At 33.3% G+C, this 16,161-nt stretch overlaps 1 protein-coding gene across 2 annotated transcripts; it reads left to right on the top strand.

The window, feature by feature from the left end:
• The first annotated feature begins 1,120 nt into the window (after positions 1-1,120).
• On the top strand, positions 1,121-8,483 carry LOC128022782 (uncharacterized). Of its 2 annotated transcripts, none has more exons than XM_052610574.1 (13): positions 1,121-1,623; positions 1,697-1,770; positions 2,198-2,275; positions 4,927-4,986; positions 5,076-5,123; positions 5,303-5,353; positions 5,477-5,563; positions 5,681-5,699; positions 6,530-6,567; positions 6,660-6,691; positions 6,782-6,848; positions 7,015-7,043; positions 7,116-8,483. In XM_052610574.1, exons 2-13 carry the CDS (start codon positions 1,716-1,718, stop codon positions 7,206-7,208), a joined length of 657 nt encoding a protein of 218 aa, XP_052466534.1. In that variant the 5' UTR covers positions 1,121-1,623; positions 1,697-1,715; the 3' UTR covers positions 7,209-8,483. The 2 variants fall into 2 exon arrangements, with proteins under 2 accessions (XP_052466534.1, XP_052466533.1); XM_052610573.1 differs by having other exon boundaries at positions 5,462-5,563.
• Positions 8,484-16,161: the final 7,678 nt, after the last annotated feature.

Raw genomic sequence — 16,161 nt, 5'->3', positions numbered from 1 at the left:
TTCTCCATTTCTGAAGGAATCCCTCTCCAGAAACACCACTGGGCTTCCTTTACGTCTTTTCAGCTAAAAATAAAAATAAAAATAATAAAAAAGGGGAGAGAAAATAAAATTGAATTATATACAGAATGTTAATAATGATCTGTGTGCAAAATATTTAGATATAATATATATATATAAATATATATATATATATATATATATATATATATATATATATATATATATAAACTGATATGAATGAACTGCAAGATGGAAAAATACATGTTTTATTATTTATTTATTTTTAATTTGATTTATTTTTTTATTTTTTTTAGATTTACATTAAAAGGTATTAAAAGAATTGTACAGAACATATGATTACTGTGATATCTGTCATATAAAAGCACATAAAAACACTAACATTGCAGTGATTCAAACATAGCTGGTTTGGTGATTATTGTATTGTTGTATTGATTATTAATATACCATAGTAAAACTACAGTTACAGTTACTAATGTCCCGTTTACTGTGTTTTAACTTCACATTTCATTTATTACTATTGTAAGTGTCGTGATTACCATGATTTTACTACAAATACAACTTACATCATTGATCCTGAAATTAATAATAATATAAAACGGATCGAATGTCTATGGCACGTCACGTGACAGATAGAGTTTAATCAGACTAATTAGCAGCTGTGTTCATTTATTTAAACGCAATGAAACTCAAAGACAGCCGCGGCTGACCGATATAATACAGCGATTAAACATATGGCACTAATCTGATTAATAAAGAAGACAGAATACATTTTATAAAAGGCATTTAAAAGAGCGTATTTAGGACTACTCACCCAAACTGTGGAACTGATAGCAAGTATCGCGATGTGTGCTGAATGAGACTTCTTGAACGTGATTTCACAGCGATAAACATCTCATGTCCTCGTGTCGAATTCTGACGCCAAAGGTTTCCCACTGAAAGCAATGAAGGTCGTAGTGCTTCGATATTCGACGCCGAGAGGCATATTTGGCGTCATAAAAGTGACGCTAGGGGCGCTTGACCATGCTTCGGTTTTTGACGCCTTTGGAGTGAGAATGGGTTGGGGAAAATTAAGTCTGGTCATAACACTTGTTCATTTTTTGCAGCAAAAAAATCTTTTAGAAATATACTTTTTTTTGTCCATTATTTTTCTTCCACTGAAGCCTTTGAATCCAAACATTGTATGTTTTAAGAACTGCATAACATAATGTCTACACATGCATTATTCTTAACCCAGCAATTTGGCATCCAGACATTATGTACAGTATAGTTTAAAAAGTTACATTTAATCACAGTGTGTTACATTATCTAGCTTTAAGGACTTTTGAACTTCTTGTTTCAGTTAACAAAGGGTGATACATCAAGTGAAATTGATTCTATAAACTTCCCTGTTTAATGTATTCATTTCTTCAGGTTATTCACCATGTGAACTACCTGTTTCTGGAGGTTGATTTTTACTTTTCGTTTTCTTACTCGTGTGGTCAGTTTTTCAGTTTTGATATTATTTTGAAATAGACACATGGTAATTGGTCAGATATATTTTTATATAGCGCAGGATTTCTTGACAGAAATGTCAAATTGAACTGACATTTTGCCCATTTTAAGGTAAGTTTTATTACCAACTTCCTTCTCAGACACTTTAAGAGTAGTCTACTCAATTTCTAAAGTTTGTTCACAGTGTCTACAGACATAGTGAAATGGCCCTGCTCATCTTCATAATCTTTCATCTTTTACTGGAGGTTAAATTGCAAGGTAAGTGATCTCTCATGCTTGACAATGATAAGAACACACTGATTTCCATTTATCTTCACCCTTGAACATTGCATTTTTTTATTATGAAGTATACAAATTTAAGGGCTCTAGATGGCAAGCCGGTTTGACTTATTTATTCACAGGATATGAACAACTCAGTTTTCACCAGTTAAAATGCTAATTCTTGATATCAGGAATTGGATTAATACTATGGCTATTTTTGATATCAGGAATTACATTTCCACTAGTAAAAACTTTTATTTTTATTCTTGAAATGAAGAATAATATTTTTTACTTGAAATGTAATTCCTAATAACAAGAATTTCTGCAAGTGATGATGTCATTTATTGATATCAAGAATGAAAATGTTTACTAGTGGAAAAATGGTTTATTATTTTTAAAGCTGATGTTTTTTGTTTCTTGAAAGGTTTGGCCACCATGTCATCTTTGCCACCAATTACAGATGTCAGCCCAACTACAGTGACTCCCAATGCAACCTTTCAAGGTTAGAATAATGGAATTTCCAGATTTTCTAATTTAAAAAACTTGATTGATTGTTATCACTTAACTATAGTATTACTCTCAACCGACATAATTATTTTTCATTTTGTACACAAAGCTTGTATTATTTCAACTGTATTATAATTAAGAAATAGACTTCTGCGCATTATAACCTCTGACATGATTCTGTTGAGCTTATGAACGCAATGGCCAATCAGAGGCTTTCAGATGAGTAAACCCTGAAATGTTCAGTGCGCGCTGACTTGACTGAATTCTGCTCTTTCGCGAAATCTCATCATAAACATCAAAGTGTAGATGTATGTACAAATGTAAGTTATATATTCATTTCACAGTGTAACCAGCTTCAGTAATTATAATGGGAGTTTTTAATTTTATTTATGTTAAATACAAAGTCAGTCGTATAAAAAAATATTTTATGGCATGATGACACCTATATCTGGTAGCCTACTTAAGTAAAAAGAAGGGTTTTATGCATAGTTAATATATTACACTAACTTTACTTTGCCCATCACCATTATAGAATATCTATAAAAAAATGATCTATAAAGGTGCAAAATGCATTTACTTACACATATGTAAGTAATTGGGCCCTATTTAAACGATCTGAAACGCAAGTGTCAAAGCGCGAAGCGCAAGTAACTTTGTGGGCGGGTCTCGGCGCTGTTGCTATTTTCCCGGCGGGATAAATGGCTCTTGCGCCCGGCGCAAATCTAAAATGGGTTGGTCTGAAGTAGCTTCATTATTCATAGGTGTGGTTTGGGCGTAACGTGAAATAAACCAATCAGAGCGTCATCCAACATTCCCTTTAAAAGCAGGTGCGCAAGCTCCACTATGGATTGCTATTATTATGGCGTATTTACCAGGCGCACGCCAGGAGCGGTTCACAGCCGAGGAGACTGATGTTCTTGTAAGAGCAGTGAAAGACAGAGAAGTTGTGTTGTATGGGGATGGGAGAAACCCACCCAAAATAACGTCATGATTTCCGTCATCTCATGTGTTAATATTTTTTTAGTGTAATAATTTATGATTTGCAAAAATAACTGTTGCATCTGTGTAGATTACATGAGCAAAGTGTATGCGCGTTGTGCACGCTACTACATTATGGTCAAGCATGCGCCCCTAAAATAGCAGAATGAACAACGCCACTGACTTTAGACTAGGTTTTTTCTGGTCAGTGGCGCAATTGTTTAATGGAACAGCAAAATAGCACCAGGGATTGTTTGCGCCAGAACACGCCTCCTTTTGTGCTGAACCGCCCAGGGAGCACAAGTTCATTCACTAGTTTAGCGACGTGCTTCTGTGGAGGGAAAACCGCGCTTTGCGCAGGTGCAAAATAGGAATGACACATGCGTCGGTGTACAAAGTCAATTGCGCTGGGTGCAAGATAGGGCCCATTATCATATTATGAGAATCAAGATATTTGGATAAGGTGCCACAGAATGCATTGATACAATATTTGAAATTTTTCTCTGATGTCCCCAGAGTATGTATGTGAAGTTTAATCTTAAAATACTCCACAGATACATTTTTATTGCTCATTAAAATTGCCATTTTTAGGTTATGAGCCAAAATGTGCTGTTTTTGTGTTTGTCTCCTTTAAATGAAAATGAGGTGGTGCTCCCACCTCCCTTTTCAGAAGAGTGCGGAGCTTCAAAAGCTCATTCTTGCAGGCATACCAATGTTACAGTTTAACTGTTGGTGACTTTGTTACTAATCCTCATATTGCTTCCAAATGCAATTTTTAACGACCACATTCCTATTTACGATCATTCTGGTAGCACGTGAAAGCAGCATTAGATACGATGGTAGCTTTAGCAACATTAGCCTTACAGAGAGCCAAGAAGCTCTTTTGGAAAACAAAATATGATACTTAGTCTTGACTCTAGACATTTGCGCTCAAAGTGTTGGTATCCCTCTGTCAGAAGCAATCTTTGCACAACTCCAGTGCTGAACTGACCCTCGTTTGTGAGGCAGTCTGGCATATGCTATCACAAAAGAATAGGACTTTTCTGTGAAGCTACAACAAGAGAACAGTAAGCCGGACTACTGCTTCTCTTTCAGGGCTGTGCATATGCAAATAGGGAAGAGAGTGTCACAAATGGGTGGGATTTTCCTGAGTATGATGTCATAGTAGTGAGAAATCTGGAACTGCTAGTGTGAAGAGATTGTTTATGATTTATTGGGATTATAAAACAATGAGTGGGTGGATTTTTACCATCATATGCTGTTTTTTTCACACACTGGCCACACAACTTTGTTGAAACACCTTATAAAAGTGATTTTTTACACATTTGGGAAAATTTCTCAAAAAAGGAAAAATTAAATAAAACATTAGCATCAAAACATAATCCTGTTATACAGTGCTGTTGTGGCTGCTGTGTGTCACATGACAAACATGAGGCGCCCCACCCCCACCTTCACTTGTGCCCCTTCAAAAATAATAAGTGCATGAAGCCCCTGACTCTTGTTCTGTGCGTTCAATAGTTTTGTCTGTAACATCCACTACTGAGTTTGAAATCATAACAGACCTGATAACCAATAAGAGCTTTATTTTCTTCTCATAATTTTCCTCTGCTCATCGAAGATTTTGATCATTGGCTTGAAATCTCATCTCAGTTTGTTTTGTTTCTACAGATATGTCAAGTCTAAGTACCAAAAACATAGTTGGCTATAGTTTCACAGATCCTGGAAACGGTGAGTCCTCAGGACGTCTCCTGCAACATTACTGTAACCAAAACATTTGATTGATCTGATTTTCATTCGATTTATTAACAAATCCTCAGCATCCCTGGAATCGACTACACTTACTGATAATACAGAACGTGCTTCAGGTAAATATTATAAAATGTATATGTCTATATATAGGGTCTTAAAATATGAATCGAACTTTAAATTCACATATCACGTTGATCCAATCAGATGTGAAGAGTGAAAATGTTCAGCCAAAACAAGATGAAGAAACATCCTGAATATAATACAGATATGCTAATGGTCAGTTTCTTCCTTACAGCGATCCCCTTGATGACTAAAGGCCCTGAAATCAGAAAGTATTTAAATACAAGTAAGTAACTTTACTCAGAGGATGAGTTATTTGATGCAGCACATTCATTAGAAACCCAGGGGCACTGAAAATTGAAGCAAAAATGCATTTCTTGCTCATTTTTGACAGCTTTGTCTCACACAGAAATGTTCTTCCTCATTGCTGTGGTTGCATCTGGTGGAGGAATTGTACTGACTGCACTCGTGGGTATCTGTTTGAACAGATGTACAGGTAAGTGTAAAAAAACTAAACAAAAAAATTACTGTCTTCCATATGGCTTATAGTTTCAAGATTCTAATTGAAAAGATAAATGTTCAGCTTGACAGTTTGATGTTTCTTTCAAAACAGGAAAGTCAAAGCCAGAGAGGTGAGGAAGTATCTATATTTTGATTACATAAATTAAATCATAAAAGTAATAGTTTACTGGAATTGTTATTTTTTTTTTTACTTCATCAGAATAGATTTGGGAAAATTTAGCATTACGTCACTTGCTTGCCAATGGATCCTCTGCAGTGAATGGGTGCCGTCAGAATTCAAATCAGACAGCTGATAAAAACATCACAATAATCCACACCACTCCACTTCATCAATTAACATCTTTTGAAGTTAAAACTGCATATTTGTAAGGAACAAATACGTCACTAAGGTGATTTAACCTTAAACAATCTGTTCTGGACAAAATAAATAATTTATAACACTTCCTCTTTTGAAAAAATTATTCCATTGTTGTCCTCTCACATTAAAACCCACCCACATATATTCTTATAACTGTTTTTGCTTGTAAACAGAGTTTGATTTGTGCATATCTCTCATGATTATAGATGACCAGAGGACATTTTCACTGCAGAAAAAGCAATATGATAGAGGACATATAATATATTTTTGCCAGAAGCAATGGTTTGAAGTTAAAAACCTCTTAATTGTGGATTTCCTTTCACTTCACAATACGAAGAGAAGACTTAACAAGATGTTAAATAATAGACTGGAGTGGTGTGGATTTCTGTGATGTTTTTGTCAGCTGTTTGGACTCATTCTGACGGCACCCATTCACTGCAGAGGATCCATTGGTGAGCCAGTGATGGAATGCTAAAATTTACCAAATCTTTTCCAACGAAGAAACAAACTCAACTCATTTAAAATAAAATGTAAAATAATAAAATGAAAATGTGAACAAATTTTATTTGTAAAATTGAGTAGGATTTGGATCAAATTCAGTGGCAAAAAACAGAAACAAGGTACGTTTTTACTTTTTCTGCCCATAATGTAAGCCATTTCTTACTCAAAACATAAAGGCCAAGGTTTGCTGAAACGTCTGTCTGTATTGTAGGACTTTCTTTACCAACGGCCTGTTCAGACTCAGTAAGTATAATCAGTTTACATTTGTTAGAATGGCTAATTGGATCATGTTAATAATTCCCACTGTTTAATAGATCACTCTTTGTTATTTAGTTTGGAGAGGAAGATACAGTGCTTTACTCAACCATCAACTTCAATCAATCCCCCTCTCAACCACCAGGTAAAAGAGTAAAAAGAATCCCCTTTATATTATTATGTTACCTTAATTTTGTCAGTTCTCTCAAAAAGTTAAACTGATAAAACCATATCTATATCATATCTTATAGTCTAAAGTCTATCAGTCTATCATGGTCAGTATTTGACATCTGATTTGTCATGTTATGCAGGAAACAGTGACGAATCAATGCAAAATGAGGTGAGTAAATCAGCTGGTCTCACATGCACATGCCATTATTTATCTTCATTTTAAGATTGAATTTCTCTCCAGGTTGAAGTGAATCAATTGTATTACACCGTCATAACCGAACCGACCATCTCCAGTGACAGCAGTAGTGTTTACAGTCAGCTGAAGGTCCAATGAAAGAACACAACTCTGCCTGCTGCTGTTTAATGCAGCCCTATTGATGCATCGTACTTTTTAACGGCCTTTAATCCTCCATAACAAATGCCTTTTATTGTAAATGTTAAACATCTGCTTACTAATTTCAAAACTGTTTCATAAACTTCTCTCTGATTTCAGTTTACTTGTATTTTCTGTAGATTTACATGAACAAAATAACCACATCAGAAGGCACACAGCATGAATATGCATACTTTTTAATTACATAACAATTGTTTTATCATGTTATTGTGAATGGCAGTTGTATAGACAAACACAAGGTCATATTTTGTCCTGTGGCTTGTGTGAATATTTTCACCTGATGTTTATTATATAAAGTACCTAATTTTTATGTTTCTCTTCTTGTTCCTTTTGTACTTTTCCCTTATTCCTCAAAGTTACACGTAAAATCTACATCATCTACAAGTAATAGCTGCTGGAAATCCCACTTTGCCATCACAGGAATAAAATATATTTATACAGAAAGCTGTTATTTTGAATTGGTATAATATACTCACAGTGTTACTGTTTTTTTTTTTTTTTTTACTGTATTTGTGATCAAATAAATGTAGCCTTAGTGAGCAAGAGAGACTTACAGCAATCCTTTGAATGGTGTACATTAAAAAGTTATTTTTATTTTTTTATGAAAACCTTCAGCAATTCAGGTCTCCAATGACTGCCATACATGTATCTGATTACTGTGGATATAAGTCAGATGACAGCGAACTCTGATGTCCAAATCATGCATTTACAGTCATATATGCGACGAGTAATTATGGGTTATAGCCCATAATGGGTCCTTTAAAATTAAAATCAATTAAAAGCTTTACAGATAGTTGAAAAAGTATTATGGGCTCACAAAAATTAATGGCTACATTTTTCCCTTTTAGTGTTCTATTGTGGTGTTGTAATTTTTATTTTATTAAAAAATGCTCAACACTTTTAAATAACGGTTTTCAAGTTTTTAAATAAATGACTGAAAACATATAGTTTAAATCAGTTCCATCTCTGCACAACCACAATGGTGTCCTGTGGCTTTAAAAGAGATCAACACTTCAGACAAGCAAAATATTTTGTGCTTTATATATTTCATTTTATAGAGACAAACCTTGGCATTTGTTTTTCATGTTTTCTTTCATTACTTCCTACTTCCTCATGTATGGTCTGATGTGGTGTGTGTCTGTATGTCAGTTCATCACTCTTTCGTGTCTGTTGCTGCTCATCTTCATCATCTTTACACTCTTTCTAGAGGTTCAGCCTCAAAGTAAGTGGCAACTTATATTTTTTAAAATAAAAAATTATATTTCATATTAACTGTCTGTTCTTCTCCGCTCTAGGATAGTACACACATTTTTGTCTTAAAGATTTTTGTCACAGGTGCTGTACCAATATGATAGTATTGGTATGCTAACACTGCTATAATAATTGCTTACAAATAATTTGTAAACTATTAGTTTATGGTTAATTAAGTAGTAGTTAATTAGTAGTTAATTAAAGTTTAGCTAATATATTAATAGACTCTGTACAAATAGTGAGTTCTTCATTCATTATCACCGTGATTAATTATTTTTGCTTAAATAGCTCATATGTAAACTAATTAACCATTCTCACTTCTCATAAGATCAAGGAAAATGGGAAAATGTTAAGTAGTTAACAACCTAACAGGTCTGTAATGTTAGTTATCTTCACAATCTCACAATTAAATGTTAATTAATTCAAGTCTGTGCATTATTAATTTTTTTTAATTAAGGTTTTTCATCTATAGTTTTTTTTAACCCTGTGCAAATTCAGTCCACACCAACCACAAAGGGAACATTATGTACGTTTATCTGATATTTGTAATTATTGTTTTTGATGATGATTACTTTGTAACATGGCAAAATTGTCTCTGCAAATTGTAAAAAAAAAAACTTACTCTACAAAAAACAAACAAACAAACAAACAAACAAACAAAACTTATTTTCCTACAACTTGAATAGTAAGTTCTTAATATTTTAAGATTGAAAGGCTGTTCTGGGGCAAGAGTATAACAATAAAAATATATACATAAGCCATTTGAAAATTAGCAAATAATAATAATAATAATAATAATAATAATAATAATAATAATAATAATAATAATATAACAGCATACCATAGATAGTAAGAAGTTTTAATGTTATTTTTAATGTATTCACATTTTTTAGTTTCCCTGTAACTTAAATTAATTAAGATGAAATGAAGAAACCCCCATAAGTTACTACTGTCATAAAAGCTTTTATTTAAAGCTTACTTACAACAACACAACCTTAACAATGTTTTTTTCTCTCCTTCTTTTTTCTAGTTCAGTAGATGTTCTAAAACCACAGTCTATGCTACAGATACAAATATTGTTAACACTGAGACAGACCTTATGCCATGATCACTTGTGCTCATGAGCAATTGTAGTGCTGGCTTTCTGAGCTGGTGTGGGTTACAGTTAGTGCGTGTTATGAAATATGTTCAAAATATTATATGCAAAAACCATTACAACCACAAAAACACAGCTTTCTAAACCATCAAACTCAATCAGTGATCTGAATGGACTTAAAAATGTCATAACAAACAGACTTTCACAGAGGTTTAAAATTGTTCTAGAAACTACAGCCCCTCAGAGTCTCAAGGGACTACATAGCAAGTGTGTTCGTCTGGTATATTTCTGGTTTTACTATACTTTTTTACTATAATAGTAAAGTATTTATATTTTACTAAAAATATAATACTGCAGTATTTTGCAAATACTCACAAACAGTTAAAAACTTAAGTGTATACCATATGAAGTGCACTATGTAGAAGGGTGAGTGATTCATCTGTTAAAGACAGGGGTTCACGACTGAAGGAACTACTGAGAGCACAGACTGGACCGTAAACACCACATTTACTGCACACACATTTTTTCTCATCTTGTTAATTTAATATCTATTTGTTTTATTTAAAACCACTGTCCCTGATGTGTGTACACTATAAACATTTTCTCCAGCGGATTAAATAAAAAAGACTCCGGAGAGGAGAATTGTTTAATAAATTATGTAATTTTGAAGTTTAAATTATGCGCTCAAAAAGTATTCTGGTAGCTTCGCAAAGCTTAAGTTGAGCCACTGTAACATGGAATATTTTACCAATGTCCTTATTACGCTTCTGGACCTGGGAACATTTCAGTTGCATAGCTGTCTATCTAGGGTCTGAGAGCTCTTAGATTTAATCAAAAGTATCTTAATTTGTGTTCTGAAAATGTGGGTTTGGAACAACACAAGGGTGAGTAATTAATCACAGCATTAACATTTTTGGGTGAACTTACCCTTTAATACTTCTGCCGCTATTGTTTTTCATGTCCATGGATTTAAGAGACCCCAATAACCTGATATTTAGCTCCTAAAATGTGAATTTTTCTTAGGAAACCCCACCATATTTTACCTCACCAAAATGTGTTTTTTACCGGGGGATCCATTTCGAAACATGATTGATTTGGGCTAGTTTTGAGAAGCAACTGGGTGGGTTTTGTTGTGAAAACCTGGCAACCCTGACTCCCAGAGATGTAGGTGACATGATGGCAGTCATCTCAGTGAAGTTTTATCACTACTCTATGCACTGTGGCACATTCACTCTCTAAAGCCACATGAACACACACAGGCAGACCAGAGGATATGTCTTGTTTTAGCAGCTCCAGCTCTGCTCAACCACAGTTGTGTGCTGTGGCTTTGAAAGGCCTCAACAAATACAAACTATTGTGAGAAAATCCATTAGACTTAAATATGACAATTACATTCAGAATTCCCATAGCATCAGAAAAGAATGAAATATTTGTGTTCTGATTTATTTGGTTTTGATATCCTTGAAGTAACTGTTTATTATATCATCTGTTTAATGTTATAAAGACATATTGTGCAATTTGGCTCATAAGTTTCCTTTCATTACTTGTTATTTCCTATGATGTGAAGTGCTGATTTGAGATACTACCAATATTTAAAAAACAGTACTATCCAAATTTACAAATTATACATGTTATTGTGTTTTTATTATATGAATTAAGTTAGATTTATTTTTACTATATTTAAATAATTCTAGTCATCTTTTGGCTTTTTTGGAAGTTTGCGGAGGCCCCCAATGGGCCCTTTAAATGGTTAAAGCAAGTTTTATATGCTTGCAGATGAGTGGTCGTACATCAGAGTTATCCATCACTCTGAATTTTGTCAATTTAGAATTTTCTGTGAAATCAAGAATAAAGTGAGGGGCAGTTATTCTCCAAAAAATAGAACCTAAAAGTGAATAAACCGTGACACAACAATTGTAATGATTTCTTTTAATATTTCAGTAACTCTGGCTACAGAATCCAGTACTTGTTATGAGACCACAACAGGGGCGTCGCTAGGCCCTTTTTAGGGGGGCTTCAGGCCCCCTAAACTTATGCCCAGCCCCCCTAAAAAATTATTTGATTAATTAATTAGTGATCGCTTCAGTCCCCTTTAAAAACTCATTTGAAACGGTGGCAAGCTGCATCAAGTTCCGGCTCCTCCCCTGATCTGAGTCTGCACGGATTCAGCGCGTTTTTCAATCCACAGGGGCGCCGAGCAGAGCGAACATCAGAGAGTACAAGGTGTGTGTGTGTGTGTGTGTGTGTGTGTGCGTGTGTGTGTTCTCGCATCCAATACCAATACGTCTTCGCTGCGTTCACCTTCAGCCTTTATCACAGTGTGACAGTTGTTTTTTCTTCCAACAAAAATGAAGCGATTAACACCCATGAAAACATACTTTAGAAAACGATCATGATTTATTTTAATTTACTTTTTAAAACTGAAAACATATTATTGTGTATTTCGGCATTACATTATGCAGCCATGCAAAAGAAATTATTAACGACACACATCATTGTCTGAAAGTACTAAATGGCACAGAGAGAGAAACATCATGTGGAGATATTTTGTTTTCTATTATTAAATATAATTTTGTATTAAGTAATAATGAATCATTAGTGTATCATGATATATCAGAGTAAGAGTAAAGGGATCTGTGATTTTTTTTTTTTTTTTAAGTAATTGAGTTATAGAAGTGGCAAATTGATAATGGTGTTATTTTTAATAAATTGAAATAAATATAGAACAGATTAAACATATTGCCAATAGACAATTACATTAATACATGTTTTGTCTATATTCTTAATGAATATTAGCTGGTTAGTTAAATGATTTGAAATGAAATAAATTTTCAGGGGCTGACTTGATGTATAACCAACCATATTGTTGATTATAAAGGCTAAAAAGCTAAAAATTTATAATAATAATAATAATAATAATAATAATAATAAAATATAATAATTTATATTTCATTGTAGATGGATATACAACATTTTTTTGTTGTGCGGGTGTAGGTCTGCAAATGAGCAACAGTCAGGTGAGAATAGAACAGACAGCCTCACACACACAATACCACTGTATTCCCAAGATTCATTGCAGTCATTGAACCCTTATGTTGTTTTAATATTCTGCCGATTTCCACGTACATTTCATAAGAAAAAGCAGTGGTATCATCAAAGGATAAACATGAATGTCCTAATACTGAATCAGTTAGTCTTTATTGTAAAAAAAAAAAATAAATCTACATTCCCAATTCAAAATTTTCCAGTGACTGGTCACATCTAAAAAACTGTATTAGTTTTTTTTACAGTGTTGTATATGGCTCAGTCAGTACTCCTACTCCCATATATGAAATACAGGGAATACAATGGAATAGTGGATTGCAATAAGGTTAGTAGTATACAACCCTACCCTAATAGTCAAATAATATTTTTTAATCATACCCTTATTGGGGGCTGAGCCCCCCTAAAATGAAAATATTAGAATCGCCCCTGGACCACAATAAATGCTACCAATGAGCACCTTTTTAATATCAAGATGTAATTTTAATGAGTACGAGTTTTGCAATAACACCAATAGCATTTTAAGGATTTAGGATAAAACTGCTCTCAAGGTACAGTCCAGCCATGTGTTGGAGTTCTGATGAGATTTTTTCCTGCAGTCATGAGGATCTGAAACACTGAGTTTCATTCTGTATTTACCCTCAGAGCAGAGGAAGAGTTTGTAGATTCAGCCACAGTCCTCGTGACATTAAAGACTTCATTGTGTACTATAGGATAAACACACACACATACTGTATATATATATATTCTGAGCTGAAGTACTCAGGTATGACTCATATTGTTCTTCACATCCTCCGTTTCTTATAAAAGTTAGAAATAAATATTTACAATTATTCATAAATATATAACTACTTGGAGATGTATTTTTATCTAATAATAGATGGAATGAATTGAATAGAAACTATCCTTCAAAACCTCCCAGTGTCACATGGAACAGTGGGTGAGTTAGTTCACTAAATTTGTGAGTTATTTCAGTACAGTGAAGGTTGTTGGACAAACACTGTTGTTAAAGGTACAGCATACATAACAACTTTTTTGTTCACTTTTTTTTTAATAAACGGAGAATATTAGTGTGCAGATCTTTTTTCTATTATTTAATTTTTTGAGTACATCATGAATCCTTCTTCCAAAATGTGTTTTTGTCTTATCTTGAATCACTATGGTACACCTATAAAAAGTGTTTATATTTGGAGTATTTTAGGTCGAGCGAGTGAAGTAGCTCCAGTAATAATATTCTTCCACAAGATGCATGCTGTATTGTTTATTAACCACTAGAGCCCCCTTCCTCAAATCTTACCCTGGAGGTCCAATGCGCTGCAGAGTTTAGCTTCATCCCTGATCAAAGACACCTGCTTGTGATTTTCTAATGATCCCAAAGACACTGATTGGCATTGATTAGCATGCTCAAGTGTGTTTAATTAGGGTTAGAGCTAAACTCCGCAGGAAAGTGGATCTCGAGGTCCAGATTTAAGGATCCCTGCACTAGAGCATCAAAAGTTACATAGTGTACCTTTAAAGGAGTAGTTCACCCAAAAATATAACAATGAAAGTGCTGTTAATGGAAGCAAGTTGTATATCATTCAAGGTGATGGGGGTCACCTGGATTTGTTTCTAATAAACATGAAACTTTTCACTTCAAAAGATGTTAATATATGGACTGCAGTCATGTGGATTACTAGTAGATTATTGTGATGTTTTTTTTGTCTCCAAGTGAAGCAGCCAAAAATAGTATAAAAATATATATATATTAACTAACATATAGCGGTATATATTCACCCTTTGTATCACTCTGTGACTGTATATATATATATATATATATATATATATATATATATATATATATATATATATATATATATATATATATATATATATATATATACATACATACACACACACATATAATTTTTGTTAATGGGGAAAATAATGAAAATAACATTTTCCAACTCTTCATGAAAGAGTGGTCTTTCGTCGTGAGCCTCATAAAACGGACTGCATTTTATTCATTGTGTAAGCCTTCCTTCTGTTCTTTTCTTACACTCACTGTAATATTGTTCATCTTCATTGATTTCAGCTCCTTATAAATGTTCAGTCTTTCAGTAAGTGATCTCTGACAATTTATACCTTTTGAATCTCTGCATGTTTACATGTTGTGAAAAGTTTTAATTTAAATGTATTTTATATTTATATAAGTTAGACATCTTTTTTTCTGCCTCCTTTCAAATTTCAATAAACTGTTAGTGTACATCCTACCTTAACCATTCTGCACAAGGCCTAGAATTGCAGTGTTAACTTTCTAATACCTAACCACACAATTAAATTAACCAATTCACTAGAAGCAATCTTACTTTGCAACACTGCAATATGAATGAGATAACATATTTAGCTCGCCTGAAGTTGTGTGCGCATTACAAAATTAAATAAAACAGCTTTTTATTTAATGGAAACTAACTGGAAAAGAGTTGATTTTAAATTGTGATATCCAGGCCTGGACATGAGGTTAAGTTTTATTTTTAAAGTACCTTGTGATGTCGTGGAATTCTTTTTTCAGTTTCAACAGCGACTTCTACTGTTAAAGCTTTTAACAAAGCTGTATTTTTTAATAATACTTACCTGAGTTACATTGAAGCAATTCACATTTAATGATCTGAAATGAATTAGTTAATAATAACTGAAAACTTTACATATGATGATCAGTCGATCTTATTTATTGCCGGCGGAAAGAAACATGTCTCAATGACAATGAGACACAAGCAAAAAACACTAAAAGCAATATTATGGATGGAGGTTTACTATTTTAGCCAGAAATTATTGTGATGTTTTTATCAGCTGTCATTCTGACAGATCCCATTCACTGAGTGAGCAAGTGATGTAATAAAAATTGAACTAAACCTGTGATGAAGAAGCAAACTCAACAGCCTGAGTGTGAGTTTCAGCAATTTTTTTTATTTTTGGAGCACACTATTCCTGTAAACTTAGTTTCATTTAAAGAGGATCTTTAAATGATCTATTTTAATATCAATTGTTTGTTTATTTCTTACTCTTTCAGTTCATAGAGCTGCATGTCAATAGTCTTATTATCAAGACTTTTATCTACATAAAAAGCAGATTATAAGGTTTCACGTGTTCAGATGTGCCTCTTCCTAATTCACCCATCATGAGAGTCTCATTCTGTCTCTTTCACACTCGCTTTTATTGAGTTTTTCATCTTTGTTGCTATTCAGCGCTTTATGGAGGTTCAGTCATACAGTAAGTGATTTGAAGTGAATTGTTGTTTAACATCTTAAATACTTTTTTCACATTTGTATTCATTTTTGTTTTGAAGAAGCTTCAATGTCAAGAATATTTCTGCATGTTTGATCAGTAATTTGAAGATTTAGTCTCACAAATTACAAAATGATTACAAAAAGTGAAATAAGAACCTGCATGTCTTTATTTGGGAATTATGATGTTTAATATGTATACAGTTATATTTGAATAGATGTATAGCATGCAAAAGTCTTA

Source organism: Carassius gibelio, chromosome A11, assembly GCF_023724105.1.
Source record: "Carassius gibelio isolate Cgi1373 ecotype wild population from Czech Republic chromosome A11, carGib1.2-hapl.c, whole genome shotgun sequence".
Classification (NCBI taxonomy): Eukaryota; Metazoa; Chordata; class Actinopteri; order Cypriniformes; family Cyprinidae; genus Carassius; species Carassius gibelio.
Note: the sequence above shows the minus strand (reverse complement) of the source record. Positions and strands in the feature narration are given on the sequence as shown.